This window comes from Phaethon lepturus, unplaced genomic scaffold (genome assembly GCF_000687285.1).
Source record: "Phaethon lepturus isolate BGI_N335 unplaced genomic scaffold, ASM68728v1 scaffold35265, whole genome shotgun sequence".
In the NCBI taxonomy this organism is placed as follows: domain Eukaryota; kingdom Metazoa; phylum Chordata; class Aves; order Phaethontiformes; family Phaethontidae; genus Phaethon; species Phaethon lepturus.
In genome coordinates, this window is record NW_010540436.1 from 1 (window position 1) to 19,973 (window position 19,973).

General features: G+C 41.1%; 1 protein-coding gene across 1 annotated transcript in view; it reads left to right on the forward strand.

Annotated features, from left to right (window-relative positions):
- Positions 1-2,538: 2,538 nt before the first annotated feature.
- SLC26A8 (solute carrier family 26 (anion exchanger), member 8) overlaps positions 2,539-19,973 on the forward strand; it is an 18,255-nt gene continuing 820 nt past the window's right edge. The window contains exons 1-17 of the mRNA XM_010287441.1: positions 2,539-2,708; positions 5,191-5,330; positions 6,087-6,203; positions 7,105-7,280; positions 7,769-7,933; positions 8,634-8,783; positions 9,019-9,101; positions 9,461-9,608; positions 10,554-10,667; positions 11,444-11,521; positions 12,722-12,817; positions 13,356-13,462; positions 14,918-14,987; positions 15,824-15,916; positions 17,356-17,706; positions 19,066-19,120; positions 19,245-19,423. Of these exons, the coding sequence (XP_010285743.1) occupies positions 2,539-2,708; positions 5,191-5,330; positions 6,087-6,203; positions 7,105-7,280; positions 7,769-7,933; positions 8,634-8,783; positions 9,019-9,101; positions 9,461-9,608; positions 10,554-10,667; positions 11,444-11,521; positions 12,722-12,817; positions 13,356-13,462; positions 14,918-14,987; positions 15,824-15,916; positions 17,356-17,706; positions 19,066-19,120; positions 19,245-19,423 (2,292 nt within the window). The remainder of the gene's footprint in view (positions 2,709-5,190; positions 5,331-6,086; positions 6,204-7,104; positions 7,281-7,768; positions 7,934-8,633; positions 8,784-9,018; positions 9,102-9,460; positions 9,609-10,553; positions 10,668-11,443; positions 11,522-12,721; positions 12,818-13,355; positions 13,463-14,917; positions 14,988-15,823; positions 15,917-17,355; positions 17,707-19,065; positions 19,121-19,244; positions 19,424-19,973) is intronic.

Genomic DNA, 19,973 nt, shown 5'->3' on the forward strand with positions numbered 1-19,973 from the left:
CCGTGGGGGGGCGTCTCACGGGTGGCGGGCCCGGCTGTGACCCGCCTCCCGTGTCAGTGGGTCCGTTCGAACCCGCGTGGTTCCGGCATTCCACGAAGTACTGTTTCGCCTTGGCATGGAGCCTGCTTGCCTTCCCTGCGCAGTCCCCCGTGGGGTGTGCTTTAAGTAAAAACAGTGGTGGAAAAACCTTACCCAAGGCAGCAGTTCTGCAGGCCGGGAGTGACCTGTCAGGTCACTGGTGGGCAACAGCCTGCCAAGGGCTGTCTTGGGGTAACTAGATCCAGTGCTTCTGGAGTCGGTATTAATTGTTCTTGTGCCTAAGGACACTCCGTTCCCTCCCAGGAGTGATGGAGCTAAGCTCTCCCTGCCCAGATCTCCCAGTCTCCTGATCTTTTTGTGTGTGTTTGGAGAACAAACTAGTTCTCAGTACAGTTATGGGCCTTGCAATATCAAAGATACGTATGAGCTTGCTTTCAAGTACGTGTCCAAGGCTCAATGAAGTCTTAGGGAACGGACTATTGAAGGCCATCTAATCCCACTCCCCTGCCATGAGCAGCAACATCTTCAACTAGACCAGGTTGCTCAGAGCCCCGTCCAACCTGACCTGGGATGTCTCCACCTCCATCACCTCTCTGGGTGCCAGTGGTTCACCACCCTCATTGTCAAAAATTCCTTCTACCTAGTCTCAACCTCCCCTCTTTCAGTTTAAAACTTTCAGTTTAAAACCGTTACCCCTTGTCCTATCACTACAGGCCCTGCTAAAAAGTCCATCCCCATCTTCTTTCAGCCCCTTTTAAGCCCTGTCAGGCTGCAAGAAGGTCTCCCCGGAACCTTCTCTGCTCCAGGCTGAACAACCCCAACTCTCCCAGGCTGTCCTTACAGGAGAGGTGTTCCATCCCTCAGCATTTTTGTGGCCTCCTCTGGTCCCACTCCAACAGGTCCATCACTTTCCCGTGCTGAGGGAAAGAACATTAAAAAATATGGAAGCCTGCTTTTAAAACATTTGGCCTCCCTGTCAAAACCCTTCTCTCTCTCTGCAGAGCGTAACCGAGTGGGACCCTGTCCTCTGCTGCTGTGGGTCGTCACTGAAATCCAAATAACAGGAGTGAACAGCTGAAAGTTACCACTGCTTGCATCTAAAAAGTAACTATTTCTTGGCATGCTGGGGTTTTTAATGCCTTTAATTTGCAAACTCTAGCTTCTTGTTAGTTTTGCTTGTTGTATTACCTTGGCTTGAAAAGAGATGATTGTGCTCAAAGATGTCAGAAACAGCTAAGGCTTCAAAAGCTTATATTGGGTGTGAAAAGCTAATGAGCAAAATGGCTCTTAAACTCATCTGTGGAAGACCTTGATTTATCTCTTCTGTAAAAAGAGGGAGAAACTGTACCCTAGGGATGGAGTGTATTTGAGACTTGCCTACTACTAGCGCTCTCTGTCGTTTAGTGACTGGGGCGTGTGTACGTGTTGGTAGATACGTCTCACAAGACAGTAAATACTACGCTGGAGCCCCTGTTGCTGTATCAGAAGTAGCAGATCTCAGTGATGCAAAGCACTAGACCTGTACAAACTGATACTGGTAGTTCAGGAAATGAAATATGCAGAGAAAAATCCCAATTATTTTTTTGCAGGTTTTGATACTTTAAACTTAGATTGCATTCTGAATAGACTCAACGGCTCACAACCTTTTTATATTTCCTCTTTTTTTCCTTCGTTCTGCCCATAGTAAAAAAAAAATATGTTCCTACATGCTATCACCCTTCTTAAATGTACTTTCACTTGGTAGCTCTGGATTTGAATTTATTTTCTGCTTCAGCTGTCGGTATGAGAACTTTGTCTTAGATGGGCTCTTGCACTGGACCTTTACTTACTCAGTATTCACTCTGGGAACTCACATGTTACCTACTCTGAGTGACAGCGATCTAATTCAGACCTCCTTCCTGATATTAAAATTCTGAGGAACACAAGTCAGACATTTTTGGGATTTAAAAACCTGAATGGTACCAGGTACTTATTTCATACAGCAAGTTGCAGCATTTGTACAACTTCAGATTTAGCTGCTCTCTGTATGATTCAGGGTAAGCCTTCTTCCTCCAGGACTGGAAACAAGGAGAATTCAAACTGTTTCCTCAGCTATGGTAGGTTTATGGAGAGGGACTGTAGTTAGGTTCCCTAAACATTGGGATCACAAAATGGAGGGGAGCCTGGCTGCTCTTTCCTACAGTTTCCTACAAGTCAAGTTCCAGAAGGACCCAGTGTTCCTACAGCCAATTTGACAATTGATTTGTTTGATCCTTAGAGCATGTCTTTCAGGGATTTCACTCTCGCCTTGCTTATCCCTGCTGTAACTACTAGCTTCACAAGAGTTACATTGGGATGGACTGACCACATTATCATATTTTTGTTTTGGTTTTAGTAGATACCTCAGTCAGTGACCCTGTTTCTTTCTTCCAGTCTCACAGCCAAGAAAGAGAGCGTTCATTGAAGTCTCCAGCCTTTGCTGTTCCTCTGTTTTTGACCAACTGTGGTCAGAAGGAAAACATGGCGCTTGACAACGATACTGTTGGTACTTACAGGCAACCAGCAGCTTACAGAGTCCAAAGAGAAATGCAGACTGAGGAGCACTTCCAGACATACTTTGAAAGAAAACTGTCCTCCACCTTGGGTGGAGCACTACAAATCCCTCGAGAGAACAGACAGCTACAGTGCAGGTGAGTTCTATGCCAGGAATTTATCAGGTGCGAAGAAACTAAGGAGACTCTTCAAGCCCAAGTGTAAAAAAGGTGCTAACTTTCCTAAAGCTGGTAATTAAAATGCTGAACTGCACTGCTTAGTAGCTGAAGCAGAACACCCAGTTACAGCCGCTTGCACCTGACCCGTGCAAGATCAGCTTAGCGCTGCATTACCAAAGCTGCTATTTGCAATCTGCAGAAGCGTCTGTTCACTTCAGGACTATGCTAGTGTGAGGGATATACACACTGTAAAGAGAAACTGTCAGTAGTTGTAGTTCCCTCCAGTGCTTCCCTCAGTCTAGCTGTCAGATGCAGGCTTTCATTTGTTTCTTTCTGATTTGTGCCTTTTGATATTTTTATTTCTTAAATTTCAAGAGCAAATTTCTGTTCCTTCTTAGCTGGGAACGTGGAAAATTGCATAATGGTATGACTGAGATTGACTGAACTGCTTTGGTGTTATTTTGGAGCTATGTTCCTGTGTTCTTTGAGGAGAACGGGTGAGGCTAATTAATGATAAAGCATTAATGCTTCCACAGCCTCATTTTCCCATCTGCCAAAATTCTCTTTTGGGCATTATACTGGGAGTAGAAGCATCTCTTCTGCCAGAGGAGCCCTGCAGGCTCACCAGAAGGCAGTCTTTGTTGGCAGCATAGGAGAATTCCTGATGTTCTTCCAGCAAGGCAAATATAATAAAAAATAGGAAGCCTGCTCATCAGCTTCCTTTTTAGTTTTGATTGACTATGAATACTCTCAGTTTTCTTTCTGAATCTCTTTTTGGATCTGGAGTGTACTGTCAATGGTTATGGCTGTGTCTACTCTATAAAGTCCTCCTAAGAAAGTAAATACAAAATCTCTGATTCATCATTTATCTGGGCTTTGTTTCAGCACGTATGCTGAACGTATACTGAAACTTGAAAACTGTTGTTCTGAGACCATGGCAGGACTTGAGACTCAAGTTTAGCTATGGGTAAGGTTCCACAAGGTGTGGTGAGCTAATCTAACACCTTGCTGCTGCCAGAAGGGATGGGACCACGCAGGGAAAATGAAGCAGGGGAGCCAGACCTCTCTCCTTCTGTATAACTAGCTCTTACGTCAGCTTGGCTATGTGTGGGACTAAAACTATGGGTTGTGTCTAACTTATGCTGCTGTAAAGTAATTTTCTGGTGATAAGTGAAGGCATATGGAGCAATAGTTTGAGTTGCTATTGTGTTTTCTAGTTTTCCTTCGCCATGAACACTTCTCGTCAAGACTAATTTCTGTCATAGTGAGATCCTTTAGATTGTGCAATAGCTTTCTCTACCAGTGCTGTCTTTTTATGTACTTAAAAAAACATAAGGAGATTGGATGAAGTTCTGGAGTTAGAGAAACAAAATTACTTCATGGAAAGGGCTGAATTGTGTACAGTTATGACAAGTGATCTAGAGTTAAAAGTCTGTTCACCCAGAACCACCTGGTGCAATAAAACAAGTCTTGCCCGGAGGTCAAAGGGAGAATTTTGCTCTAAAGTCATAGCTAATATTATTGGAAACTTTATCATTGCACTTGATGCTTAATAAGAAAATCTCTTTATTCCCTCCCCCAACTCATCGTTTAAGAACTGTGTCTGCCTTGCTTCCTCATACTCTTTTCCTTGTTTCTTTTCTACTTCCCTATCTCATGTGTTTTCTCTCTTCTCCATTTTGTATCCACTTGTCAGCCCAGTGTATAGTCACCTTGGACAATAAAATGATGGAAAGGGACTTGACTCTGTAATGACTGGGGTTACTCCTCACTGCCGCTGTTCAAGGCTGCCAGTAGTCTTGGGCAGACACTACATCACTTACATTTGGTTTGTAAGTAGAAAATCACTAACATTGCCAGGGGATTGAAAAGGGGAAGAAGGAGCACAGGACTGTGGCGTTAATCAGAGTTTACCTACGGGAAATTCTGATTCAAAAACATATACACAAAATAAATCATGTAGGTCAAGTCCTGTTTGCATCCTCTTAATAAATAATGTGATAGGGGAACTATTTGACTGGTTTTTTGGAGGTGGGATAGGCTTGCCTGTTTTCCCATCCCAGATATAGTGTGTGTCTGATTTTTTTCTAGATCAGAATAGGAGGAATCAAAATACCATTTCCTATTATTTCGCGGTGTTAATGAGGTCAAGTAATTGATGGATTCAGCGCGCTGGGCTCCGGCGCTGACATGCTATCATACGAATGGCACACAGAGTATTTGCGATTCATCTGAATGGAATGCAAAGGCATGGGGGTGCCTATGCAGGATTCATGTTATGTGCCAGCTGGATCCGTGGAAGGCTAACGCCTGTGCGGGTTCACAGTACGTGGTGCCTGCAGAGGGCTAACCACAGCAGTGTGGCTTCTGTGCCTGCAGAGCACGAGGCTGCGCATGCGAAAGCACTGCAGAGGTGGAGACTGTAAAACCCATTGCATACAGCTTATCTGATTCTTTTCAGCTTCTCCTGGGGAAGGTTCAGAAAGGTCATATTCAAGATGTTCCCTGTCCTGAACTGGCTTTTTTCATATCGGTTCAGAGAATGGATCTTGAGGGATCTACATGCAGGCCTAAGTGTTGGGATGTTTCAGGTTCCTCAAGGTAGGCAGAGAGAAAAAAACACTCTACCTTCCTTTTGCAATAGCATGCTTTTCATAATCTATCTCCAGTGTGTGTTTCTGTTCTTTCTAATGTCATCAGGTTACATGGGAACTTTAACCTTAGAAGTTCCTTAAATCATTTAACCTATTTATTTGCATGTTTGCAGGAGAACAACTTTTCTCTAATCAGATATTACATGTTGTAATTTCAAGGACAGGACACTACTTTTTTCATAAAGTTTCCCTCAAACTAACACAAAATATAGACTAACGGGAGCATTTTCCTATATTGCAAACAATATAACACGGTCTTTAAAACCCACCTTGCAAAGTCAGGTCTGTTAGATACCCGCATGCATAGCCACCCCACTAGTAGGTGGTCTAAACGAAGAGTTGTTTTGGTTCTTTGTCTAATTTCTAGCTAGCAAGAGCCCATGTTGTAAAACAACATTGTCTTTTGTCACTAACTGGCCTGGTTTTGTCAGGTCCTGAATTCCCTAGAAAAAAGACCGTGGGAGTTGAATGGCTGTCTTGCTCACTGATTTGGCATGTTTCGGCCCAAACTGGAAAGTGGCAGGTAGTGTAAGTAAGACCAGAGCTCGTGCTCCCTATGTGTGGTGATTCTGTGAATAAATATAATGTGATTTTGATAAGGCTTGGCAGGTTTTCATCAGCAAAATTTTACTTAAAAATAGTAACCAAAGATAGAGAGCCTTCCCAATTTGCTTGACTTCAGAAACAGATTTTTGCTTTCCAGGACTTTTAGGAGTTTGGCTGACCAGGTTACCTCTGCCAAATATCAACGGCTTCCTTTCTGCATTCTGCTGCTCAATGATGTATGTTATATTTGGGACTTCGCATCATATCTCAATTGGTGAGTTTTATTTTGTACTGTGAAATGTTTCTGCAGGACTTAAAGATTATGTTCAATGCTGCTTAAAAAAACTGGCAAAATGTCCTATCTAATATGCAGATGTTCTTTAGGTAAGAATCCAGACCCCCCAGATTCTCAGTTCATTGTTGTTCCACTTCTGCAGCTGATCTGTGGTGAGAATTTCACCAAGTCAGTCAAGTTTCAGCTGCGAGGTCCTTTGTACCCCCAAGGATGTGAGCTATCACAGACACCAGTGCAAAGGAGACGGATGGAGTGTCATGGAGGCATCTGCTACGTAAAGGACCAGTGCAAGCTGCTTCACATTTACCCCCAGGGTGTTACTGTGAATGACTTGGCTCCTGGTCTTCTCCGTGGTCTCCTCCATGCAGTTTCTTGCCGTGACTGAACCGTTGATGGGTTTACATTCTTAATTTGTTCAGAAGCTAGATTATTAAAATGCTGTTTACATGGGAGAAGGCCCTTCACATTATCATAATGAGTGGGTATGTGGAGCTCTGACCTCTTAGGTAAATTGGCAGTTCTTTCTCTGACTGACTATGTTTTTCAGCCTTTCTGGCAGCTCATTGTAATGCATCCATTTTTTTGTGCTTTACACTAAAATCTTTTTTTTGTGCATCTGACCAACTGAAGGCTTCACTCATAAAATAGTAGGAATCTGAAATTTTCAGACAGGGCTTTGGAAATTTCAGGTACGTACTCAGAAACACTAGAAATTGATTATATATGTAGATTATGTATATGAATGAAAATAGACTGGTAGACTGTCTCATACTGCACAGACTTATGGTGGAGAAAGAGATGGATGTGTGGTTTTAAGATAAGTCTTTGTTGCAACATCTCATGCAGTTCCATTTTCTGTTCTCTGTTCTGTTGGTCCCAGGCTCATTCAGCATCATAAATCTGGTGGTGACAAACATTCTGAAGACTCTTAATTTCAACCAAACATTGTCCTCTAATGGTTCACTGGGCAACTTCTCAGACCCTACATTTATGAAAGATTACATGGAGGCCTTGACATTTACTGCATCAGTAACATTTTTGACTGGCATCATTCAGGTAGAAGATGAATCTATTTTATATCCTTAATGATGTATCCTTATGTGCATTCTTCATACAAATGTAAGATTTGGTACTGCTTGCATATTCTTACCACAAATACTAAGCTCAGCACGTTTGAATACATATGTTGTGCAAAGTGGGACATGAAGTCTGTCTCTTCCTCTCCTGCTGTCTGAAAAAGATATGATGGGTTAAGATTCATGTGTCCATGATTAATACGTGTGAAGTAAATTATTCTCTTTTATGTTGACCAGTTCTGCAATATGTGGACCCTTAGGTAGTCCTGCATAACTGCACACACTTGATGTAAAGTATTTTGTTTTGGCAGTGTCTTACTTAATTGTGCATAATGAAAATAGCATGTTCAAATAACTATCTGTCAGGTATGGCAGTGAAGAGGCACATTCTTCAAATGTGGAAACAAGAAGGGTGGGGTTAGACATTGATAATTATATCACGTCTCGCTTCTCGTTTGTTCCATACAGTTGCTGTTAGGTTGCTTTTGCCTGGGGTTTGTAATAACATACGTGCCGAAGACTCTCATTGATGCTTACCTCACTGCAGCAGCATTGCATGTCATTGTATCACAGTTTACCTTTATCTTTGACGTCATGCTTGACTTCCATAAGGGCCCCCTGGGCATTTTCTATGTGAGTAAATTCATTATTAGTCAAAGAAATGCATGCTTCTGGCGGGGGGGCGGGGAAGAAAAGAACAGCTTCAGAAATTGGAAGGCAATTTTAGTCTAAGTCAGTTGCTAAGGGATATTGTGCAAGTCTCAGCTGTGGTTTATTTCACCGCCTTCTTGTCTTGAACAGTGCATGGAGCTTATTGTGTGACATGCAAGAAGAAAAGTGTGTGCATATTTTTAATTACTTATGTAGTGCTATAGTACATTTTCAGCATGTCTATAATTGTAGTAGAGCAAAGGTTAGAGGAAAAGATACTTTTTTCCTCAATAGATCATCATGGGCAAGCTATTGGGCACACAGTATGTTTATCACATCTGACAAAGCAGCAGCAGAATCCAAGCTAAAGACAAGTTAAAGCTATTTATCCTAATTTACTTTAGTAGTGTCAATCAGACAACTTGAGAAAAAGGTAGTGTAGAAGAGAGAACGACGGTACTAGATCTGAACTATTTGTGGCAATGTTTTCTCTGTAGATATCAACACATGAGAGATTTTTAAATGCTGTTTTTTCTCTTAGCATCTCTCTTTTTCTAAGTGAAGATACTGCTGTAGCAGAAGGGATGAGTTCAAGTGTCAGGGCAACCTATGTCAACCTCCTGGAATATAGAAATATTGGTAGTATCTGCCTCTGATCCTCTCTATGATGATTCTTTTTCAGAATCTGTTTCATTTTTTCCTGGTTCTCCCAAAGGCTAATGCCACAAGCATATTGCTGTTTTTGCTTAGCATGGCCGCGCTACGAATCAATGTATATATCATGATAACTTACAAACATAGTCCTATTGCATTTCCTATGGAACTTCTCTTGGTAAGTGATCTCCAAAATGCCGTTGTGATAACTGAACTAACAGAGAGTATAATACACTTTATTACAAAAAAACATTTCAAATATTACTTCAGGATGCTGTTATATTTACACACTGAACCTGTGCTTAAGGCCTTTAAATACTGCTACAAGATTAACTGTCTTTAGGTGGATTGTGTACAGTTTCAGGAGCAAATGGTATATAATCTCTAGTATTGCTTCTTGTTTTCTTTCCCAGATTATCACAGTCACCATTATTTCTAATTGCATTCATCTTCACGCTGAATCTAGTAGTGCTGTGGTCAGTATGATTCCTCAGAGGTTAGTCATCTATGCTGTTTATGAGGTTGTACTTTGAGGTACGAAAGAGATGTTTCAGCCTGTTCTTGAAATCTGACATGGGCTGACTTTTACTGGGAAGTACAGCTATAGGAATAACTCTTCTTAATTGCATCATCATTTCTGAGCATATGGAGAATTCAAACTATAGTTTTCTGTATTAGAGTCTAGTTTTATTAGCATGCAAAAGAAGGAATTTGCATTTTTGTGAGGTGGAAGTCTTACAGATTGAGAGCATCTCCTGTGGGGTGCTGGATGCCTCCGATGGTGATCCCGGGTTTGGAGTTACTGTGGACAGAGCTCAGAAGAAGTCTAAACTTATCTGTTCTCTGATCCTGTAGGTTTCTGCCTCCTACACCACCAGATTTATCAAACCTGAGCAAGATCATACTGCATGCCTTCTCCCTTGCTACTGTAAGCTACTTCCTTCTTGTTTTTGTTGGAGAGAGGTATGCTTCACTTCACAACTACAGTATTGCCAGCAATCAGGTGAGAGCAAAACTGCACATACCTCCTAGGCCAAGAAGCAAGCTGAACTTAACTTGCAAAGCCACTAACTACCTGACAGTGGTAGAAACGCAAGGACAGAGTGAATATGCCAGCTGATGGTTTTGTAGCAACTTGTTACCCTTCCCTATGGAAAGTGGATGTTATAAGTCAATAATGTGAAGGCCAAAACATGCCCTTCTTTAACCAAGAGGCCTTTGTATATTCCCAGTGATTGGGATGAACCTCACACACACACAGTGCTGCAACTGATCCGCTGTGTCATGAATCCATGAGACTATAAAAGCATGATAAATTAATAGCTGAAATTGTAAATGGCCGGAGCAGCTGCAGTTCTTCTCTGTATGTGGCTTCTATCCTAGCGTATGGATTCTCTGCCCAGAGTGCTCTGAGAGGCTCTTAAGCTAAGACTCTGTTAGTTTCCAGTGTGCTCGAGTTAGTAAGCATTAGGTGTTTTGCATTACTCCATGTTTAGCTTGTTGTGATGGCTTTGGATCCTTGCTAGAATGGAACTAAGCCAGTAAGGAAGCTGCCCTGACTTCTCAAAGCCTCTGGGGATAAACATAAAGGGAATGACTTTTCCACTCAGCTTTTGTCCAGGTGTACTATGCTGGCCAGGTGTACTATGAGATTTGCCACATGCTAGCTTGAAAGTCAGTGCTTTGGAGTTCTAAGTGGATTTCTTTGAAAAAAAGGAACTTAATTTTTGGGTCCATGAGATCCTCAGCTGTGAAAACTGTGTGCCTTTTAAGAGAGCTGATTTAACCATGGGAGACCTTGCTTTCCAGAAGGTTTCCTGAGCTGAGCAACACAGATGAGCAACCAGCAAGCGTGAGCAAAAGGAAAGGAATTCCTGATAAGCTACTTCTATGAAGGAAAGTCATTCATTTGAGGTTTTCTCTGCTTCCTTCTGTTTCTGTTTTACAGGAGCTAATAGCCGTGGGGCTATGCAATATTTGCAGCTCCTTTTTCAAAAGCTTTGTTGTCAGCTGTGCTATTTCTGGAACTGTCATTCAAGAGAAGACGGGTGGAAGAACACAGGTAAGCTGGCTTGGATTTGTTCTGCTTCCAAACTGTCATCTAAAATCACTGTATACTGAGTATAGGCTGACATTTAATCTAAACAATTTGTGAGATATAAAGTTATATGCCCATGTAACATGAATTCAGATACCCTGTCTGTGTACATTATATTACATACTATACTTATATGGTATGTGCCATGAAGGCAGCCAGGATCCTGTGGGGAGAATATGATATGTTTACACAGCTTAAAGCTGTATTTTAGTGAATATACCCTAAAAGCCAAATGGAAAATTGTTCATGCACCCTTAATTCTGCCACTTCTTCCTAACTTTTGAATTCTTGACTTTGTGATTTTTTTAGGGAAGAAGGGTGTAATATGTAATAATAATAATATGTAATAATGATTTTGTCATGCCTCTTAACTGAATGTCTGTACATGCTTCACTGCATCATAAAAGTAATTTTGTTTAATAAAGAGTTTATTCCAAAGTCTGACTTGCAAGAGAAGTATCTTACTATGCAGGTGAAACTATCAAACAAAAATCCTGCATTGTTCTGTTGTGCCTAAGATTAGTCCATTTAGGAAAAATTTATATCTACAGAAAACTCTTTTCAGCTTGCATATTCTAGAATTTGCACCAAGCATTGCAGCATACCTGTGGCCTTTGTTAGTTGTCCTCTGGTTATTTTTCCCAAGTGGGTGGTGTTACATGGGCCATACCTACTTGTTTAGAGAGGACAAGTAAGGAAATGGTTCTGTCAGGCCTCTCTAATGAAGTATTTCTGCTCAGCTAGCAGCAGCGATTGGAGCCTCTATGATGCTGGTGATTGCGCTGAAACTAGGACAGTTTTTCCAGGCAATACCTAATGTAAGTGAACCTGAAATAGTTATGGCAGCAGCAGTCCACTTACTTACTTTCTAAGCATAAAATTCAGATTTTCTAAGCATAACAGAAAGATTTTTCTGGGACAGTTAGGGATTATATCATGCCCTAGAGTTAATTGTTTCCAGGGATGGGCCAAACGAAAATAATGATTTTAAACTCCTAAATTTCATCACGCTAATGTATTAGGTAATAATTATTGCATCTCTCACTGATCAGTACAAGCTAAAATCAGATTAAAATTTCACTGCCAGCGTCTATAATGTAAACAATGTATTTTACTTCTGGTTTCACATCTTCCAAGCTTTTGCACACCTGTATAACAAATTCATGAGTTCCTCTCTTGCATCGGTATAAGTTGTTCGAAGATGGGTGCTTCACAATCTTTAGTGTAAATAAAATGTTCAAAATGTAAATTTAGGTTTAGTGTCTCTGATTTTAGCTTGGTCTTTAAGGTTTGTTTTAAAACTGTATGGACTCTTAAACTGCCTTCTGTGGATTTTGCATTGCCAGTGTGCCTATAAACATTGTATTGTAGATTATTCAGAGTACTCAGTTTTCCACTTTTCCCTTAATTTTTTATCTAGACTTTCTTTTTTTCTGTTAAGCTTTCTTAGGGAACTACTGACAGAGCATTACTTCCTGATTTTTCCTGGCCTCTTTGTAAGATGGGAGAATTAATCCCTTTCCCAAAACTAGCTGACAAAACAGAATTTAACTATCTACTTCCCTTCAGTCTCCTTTTCTTTCCTAAGAAAGGCTGTTTCAACAAATGGTGTCAAACAACTTCCTAAATCTGGCAATGAACTACCCATACTAATTGAAACCATTCTTTGAAACAGCAACTCTTAATTCTGTAGATGGTGTTGGCCTTTCTCCTAGTGCTGCAGGAGGCGTAGGGATTCTCTGAAAAACACTGTAATGGAAACTACACATAGCATTTCAAGAGGAAGTCCAGTTATATTGGCAGAAATGCTTGTGAAGTCACACAAAAAGTTATATGCTAGTTTCACGTTGGTTTGCAGATCGCAGGTTACATGTATCTATAAAAATTATGGAAACAAAGCTATTCTGAGATTTTCATTTCAAGCAGTTTGTCTGTCATGCGTATCTGTTCCTTAGCATGTTTGTGGTTGCAAACAAAATATTACAAAATAATAGATGCTACTTTTCTGATTTGCACAGGGTATACTGTCTGCTATTGTGGTATTCAACATGCTCCCTTTTCTTCAAAAATTTCTGGACATCCCCATCCTGTGGAGACGGGATAAGTATCATTTTGTAAGTGACAAAAAAAGCCACCTAGGATTTGGAATGTGTCTTAATGAGAGAAATGGATGTTTTGGGAGGGCAAGGCAAAGCAGTGGCCATTCCCTTAGAAAAGGGATCCTTTGACTATCTACTAAAAGAAGTGTATTAATATCTCTTCAAATCAATTTTCAATTTATACAGGGAAAACTGATGATTGTTGTTGCATCCCAGATACCCTAAGAAGGAAATTGTCTAGCTGCTAGCTGGGGCCACATTCTCATGTCAACTCTTGGGCAGGACTTCTCATAAAGAGAAAGACCCCCAATATGATGTGGTTTTTCCTAATAATTGAAGCCCTCTTTAAAAGTCTGGATATTTGAACTGCAAGTTGTGATCTTTGTTTGCGACTACTTCCAGGACTGGGTTGGTCTAGATGTGCCAACAAAGCTTTTCACATATTAACATTTCTAGCCTTTTATATTGTCTGCAATTTGCAAATGCTGGGCCTGAGTTGGAGATCATTTTGCATCTTTTTTCTGCTCATGTTCTCTCTGTCTCTTGTTCAAAGGTTATTTGGCTTGTAACTTTTGCTGCAGTGCTTTGTTTTGGTCTTGATGTTGGTTTAGTGATCGCCATGGGATTGACGTTCTTCATAATCACCATTAGGTCACACAGGTACTTGTAACCTTTCAAACAAAATACTAGTTTTTCTTAGAGTTGATGTTTTAGAGGTAGTTATACATATGACAATGAAAAAGCTGTTTCATGTTTGTAAATGCTTCAGTCAGGTTATTCTGGAGTCTCTCTAATGCTGTCCCAAACCAGTAATCTCTTCGAGTTTATGGGCTCTGGATTGGTCCCTTCTGCAGGTGTACCATGCTGTTGAAGACTGCTTATTGTGGTGTAGGCATCAGCCAGGAGACGGAGACGTGATCTCTATACACATTTCTATAGGGATAAAATGAGATGATGTGCCTTTATTTCAAATACATTCCACAGCCTTCACAGCCATCTACCAAATTGCTTTATCTTCCCCATAAAACCCAGTTCGTGATTGGGGAGGGAGGTTACGTCAGACACACGACACACGTTACTCAGTTTATTAGCTGCTAATCCAAACAGGAAAATCACCCACCAATCCAAGCCACACCTCTTGAGAATTACCATGATAGGGAGGTGCTTGTCTGAGTAGACTGAAGCCTCTAGAATAATATGGGAAGAGGTAGGAAATAACTCAGTTGCTGCAAATATTGAGCTGCTTGTGATCAGGTCCAGAGTGGCTCTGAAAGAATACCTTCAGGAAGAATTTCAGTTGCTGTTTGAAACTCGCTGTATTACCTCTGCTCAGAGTTATCCTCTCGGGTTTGCCTTGGGATTTAATGAGCATTGCGAAAGGGTGTTTCTGCAGCCGCTGTTCAGTTAAGTATCCCTGTTGTTCATACTACCTTCAGGGTATAAAACCACTTATCAATTTCCCACCAGTGAGAGCATTATGCTGACAACACTCAGAAAAGCTTGGGAAGTTATCTGCAAGCAGATTGCTTTGAATAGAATGTCTTGACAACAATTTTCCATACATCAGGGCCAGCAACCACACAGCCAGCCGCATGTTTATTCCATCCATGCCCCGAACTGACCAGAACCTGCCCCAAAACCGTGCAGCACCATTAGCAAAGCACGGTACCCAAACCAAAACATTCTCCTTCAAGGCAAAACCCTGCATTAATTCTGCTACACGACCTCTAGATCAGACCAAGCCTATATGCAGCCAGCTCTAAGCACAAGTTATAGCTGCCTCCACCTGTCTGTGTAGATACATCTTGGAGGAGGGCTGTGGGGAGACGGAGAGGGAACATACTGCCTAGCGTAATAACAATAATCCAAGTGTTCCAGAGCTAGAAATGGGACATTATACATTCTTGAGGACACCACTGTAGCTGAAGGCTGTGTTTGTGTACTGTGCCCCTACTCAAAGAACCCTAATTATGAGTGAATAACTTTTTGTGCTCGCACCCTCTAAGTGACAGTTGGTGTAGCCAGTGAAGAGGAAAGAAATGGAGATCAAGCTTTTGGGAACAGATGGTTTTTTCTCTGTTCTCTGTGAAAAACCTAATAAACATCTTGTTTCAGAATGAAGATGGTGGTGCTGGGACAGATTCCAAACATGAATATTTATAGAAGTTTATCCGTCTACAGAGCCGTAAGAGGAAACAAAAAACAAATGTTTCATCTCTCTCTGTAATCCAGCTTCTTCCCTTAAATGCCTGGGGGTGACCATTCAGACTCAGTTCATTTGGTTCAAAACTTTGAAAGCTGAAGAATGCTTAAGTATCTGTAGCATGAAGTGATTCAGACACCTAGCTCAGGCTGTTCGGGCCTTTGGAGCTCCTTGTGTCGATCTGCGCTGTCTCCATGATGGAAGCTGCACTGCTGTCATTTCCAGAGCTGTTTGGCGTATTTTGCTGACCCACTTTTCTCAGTCTGGTTTTGTCCACTCTACGTATGTTTTCACAGTAACGACTGTGAGTGTGCTAGACTGACTCACGGGTTCTCCTGGTGATGGGATAATAGGTAGGGTACAGGCTTTTTTAACACATTATTTTCAAGACCTGCACCATCCAGAGTTAGGCAACGCAGTAGTAGAGAGCTTTGCCTTTGCCACACGGGGACCTTCCCAATGCTATGCTGATGGATTTGTGAAAAATGAGAGAACAACGTTAGTAAGACAAGGGTATAGTGTATGTTTTCTCTAATGAGCATTAAAAATAATTTGGCTTATTTTATATGAGAGCAGCTAACTGTCATCTGTGATAGATCTGCTGGAAGTATGTTTTTAATTGCAAGAGAAGCAGGTTAGTTTATGGTAATTGGGTCCATGTTGCCAATGACACTACCAGTGTGCAGTGTAGTCGACAATGTGACCGGACAAATTCTGTCCTTAGGTTAGGACCTTGCAGACTACAACATGGACAGTCAGGAGGGGAAAAAGAGCTCCTGCTAGCTACAACCCTCACAGATGCAACTTCTGTTTTACAGGCAAGGGAGATTGAAGGTATCAAGATCTTCCAGTGCTGTTCTTCCATCTCTTTCGCAAACATGAATCACTTCAAAACCTATTTGTTACACAAGGTAAATGCCACTTTTTCAGTCAGCGGAAGTTTCTAAGAGCCTGCATTAGAGAGATAAAACCCTAATAAAACTGCCTTTCTTTTTCAGATGGACATGAAAGCAGTGCCTCTAGATGAAAGTGAAATGAGGGCTTTAATTTCACCTAGTCTGTCTGACACTGCAGTGGAAAGAAAAGATCTTAAATGCTCTTGTCTCTGTGATCCACCTCTATCACCACCTAGGGTCAGCTTTAAACGTATATTTATGTAGTCTGTTTGAGGTGCCTGGTTTTGTGTTACTGAGGACAATGTTCTTAACTTGCCAGTACTGAAAAGGCTGTAAATGTTTATATAAAGCATATATACATTTGCTGTATGAAAATAAGCAAATGTTACTGCTGTATTTCTTTACACATACTTTATGTGATAGAGCAATAGTAGCTCAGCTTACCGGGTGAATTAACTAGCAACTGAAGTTTTCAACATATCCACTCCTCAGCTGACTGATTTAATTTTGTCAGGTGCTTCAGTAGGGATTTTCTTATTTTTCCCCATAGAAGTGAGAAAATTCCCTTTTAGAGGAATTTGTTCCACTGCCAATACTGCCAAGTGCAAGTACAAAATACCTCAAAGGCAGCTACAGTTACCATGATTAGAGGATTTCTCATCTTTACTATAATTGGGCACTGTGCATCTTCTAGAGTCACTCATATCCCTCTTTATCTCAATTTCTGAATTGTGTTAAACAATATATGAAAGGAACTTGAGGGAATGGACTGTCTTCAGAAGATCATTTTCAAGCAGTTACATGTGATTTGTAAAAGCCCTTGTATGAGAAATGGATTGAAAGATTGGTTTGGAAAACGTATGTGGCACCAAGGTATTTAGAAAGTGGCAGTGACAAATAATTTAACATCATCTTCCAAAGTACAAAAATGCAGAGAGTGACTTTTCCTTTCTTGCATTATACACATTAAAAAACACATTTGGAACTATTAAGAAAGAAAAAATTAAATCAGCCCATTCTGCGACCAGCTGCCATGCAAGGAAGTAGATGAATCAAAGGTCCACAGAACTCAGCCAGTAAGGGGCAGCTTACTGCTGCTCAGAAAGGCAATGGCTATGGGCAGTCTTTTTTTTTTCCTTTTCTTTTCTGAAGTAACAAGTCAGATTCCAGTATTACAGGCCATTTCAAGGTGTGGAAGGGTGAGGTACCACTGTAGGCACCACTGTGGTGGCTGAAGGCACTCTGCTTAACCATATCTGAGGCTTGCCTAAGTCACCAGCTACTCTGCATACTCTTGTGGCTTTGTGCTATATTTAGGGTTATTTCAGATGTGTTTTTTTACCATAAGAGAAAAAATATCATATGATTTACAGTGCTGTCGTCCCGCAAAAAATTTTCCACCTCCTGGGCCCAATTCTTCCAACCACTGGTGTACTCTCCGTTTTTCATCGTAGATACCATATACAGAGAAACTGGTGAAGCGACGTCATGCAGACAGCAATTCTACATCATCTTCAGTTAATTTGGTACATTGGTCAAAGTACGGACACAAACTCAGCTCCAGGACGCTCTTGGTGGGAGCAGCCAAAGCATCTCCAGGCTTTAACATGGGAGTTACGACTGAAAAGAAGGAGGATGAAGGGAGAAGAGCCAGCCTTCCGCCAGGCTCTGCAATAGATAATTCCTCAGTACAGTTAGATCAAGAAGAACAGCCAGTGTATTTGCCATGCCCTGTTCACACCATTATTTTAGACTTCAGCATGGTGCAATTTGTGGATTTGATAGGTTCAGAGTTACTGCGACAGGTAAGCAACCTAACTGCACATAAATGTGGAGCCTAAAGTTCACCCAGTGTCTTATCTTTCTTGCTAGCCTAAGACACCCTGCTACATAACTATCTGCACATCTTCCAGTTGACCTTTCAGGGTGCAAAATTTAGCCATCGAGTTTCAGAAATTAATAAATTGCTATAAAAACACTTCTTTTAAAAAACAAAAGCCCCGCTATCTGTAGCAAAAACCCATCATCCATTGTCACCAGTTCTAGAATCATGTAAACTAAAACCACGTTTATGAAAATGTCTGATTTGTTTTTTTTCCATTTTGGCTGTTTATTTGTTCTTCTAGCTGGACACTTTAAACAAGTGCTCTTCTTTAGAAGCATCAGATATAAAACTACCGGCTGTCTTCTCCTGGAGTGATTTTGTTGTTATTGCTGACTACCTAATTAGCCTTTTCTTTGAAGTATGCCTTGAACTTTTAAGTCTTCAAGTGGGGATCCTAGCCAATGGCGATATATATTTAACAAAAATAAATTTAATGTAGCCATGCTTTTCAGAAAGATACAGTTCCAGATGGATTCTTAGTCAGCTTCCTCAAACTCTGTAGCTCAAATTCAAATGAATTTTGTTTAATAACTGGTTAGACTAACACCTATTAGGAATAATTGTGGACTGAGCTGATGTCCCTAAAATCCTTGAAGATTTATTTGCCACCTATTGAGTGACCCTACCGTTGGGAAAAGTGGGTAAAGTCAAAGTCTTGCCAGATTCCTTCCAGCCCCATATTCTGAAATTCTGTGATTCTCTGAAATAGAGCATTTCATTGTCTTTGGAAAAAAAAAAAAAACTACTTGGAGATCTTTTAATTACAAAGGGTCGGGCACTGAGAAAATGGTGAGAATCTATCCCCTCTAAAATCTGATTCCTTTAACACTAAGTTGATATAACTAAAAATGTTGGAGATGGAAATTGAGACAAGCCAGAATTACAAGTCATGCTTGAAAACAGAGGTTCCTGTTCTCCTTGACATGTGGGCATGGCATCTGCATATGGAGAGATGTTTCAAGTTAGTCTGTTCCTGTGAGAACTTTTTGCTTAAGTGAAGCAGTAGCGCTGCGTGCTGCGTAGTGAGCTGTAGGAGGGCCAACACGGGGTCTGGCTGTGACCTGCCCTGCTTCTGGAGTCAGCATTCATTAAGATCTTGGACAACTTGGCTGTTTAGTGCTGAACTAAAAAAAGCAGGATTTGAGATACCGGAATCAGGGTTTTCTTCAAGAGATAAACCACTACAAGGGAGGTGTTATTTCCCCGTTTATGTTTTACCTTCTAGTGCATTTGTATAACGCAGAATTGCTTTAATGCCTGTATGGAATTCTTTCCACAGATCATCCATATGTTTCACGATATTGGCATTGCAGTCCTTGTAGCTGGCTGTCACTGTGAGTATAGTATTTGTTTACTAATATTGACTTATCTCCAAGGATAAGTTTTAAACTGCAATGTTTTAGCTGTACTGCTTGGTGTGGTTTTGCTGCTTTATTTATTTTCCCCCATTTTTTATAGCCTCTGTGATAGCAGACTTTGAGAAGAACGATTTCTTTGACAGCTGTGTCACCAAAGAAAGGTTCTTCCTAACTCTTCATGATGCCGTGCTGGCTGCTTTGGACAAGCATCAAAAGCCAGATGAGCTAGAACGTGCTGCAGAAGAGTCTGCTGAAGAGCCTCTAGCTGAACAGCAGAAGGTAGAGTATTTAGTTTAACATTTATGCCTTTATGTTGTTAAATTATCCCATCAGTAACTTAAACGTTGTCCTGTGGCTGAGGAAATAGGGCAGAACAGATGCTCTTTTGAATTCTCCAGTTTTTCTCAGGTACTTGCCTTTTTACAGTGGATGGATAATATGATTTCTTTCTTTCAGTCCTGTGTTCCTGTTTCGGAAAAGGCATCCAGCTGAGTTTTGGGGCAGGGAATGACTTTGTTGCATTTTAAATTGTTTCCATTCCTCCCACAGAGCAAGGGCCCTGCCAGGGCAAGGCAAAAGCTCCAGGTTTTTATTTCCAGAGGTTACTGCACCAGCTCCCTTGGGGCTGAGGGGGGAAGCGAAAGACAGTGCTAGCTTGATTTCCTGACAAACTGAAGTTTATGCACATGCTCTTTCTGTCAGAACTCTGCAAGAATTTTTAAGCTCGCTGGCTGTCTCAGCCAAGTTCGAACAGGGCAGATGGTTGCAAGTTCCTGGAAAAGCCCTTGTTCTGAGTACAAGATTCCAGTAATTGCCCCACCTAGGGAAA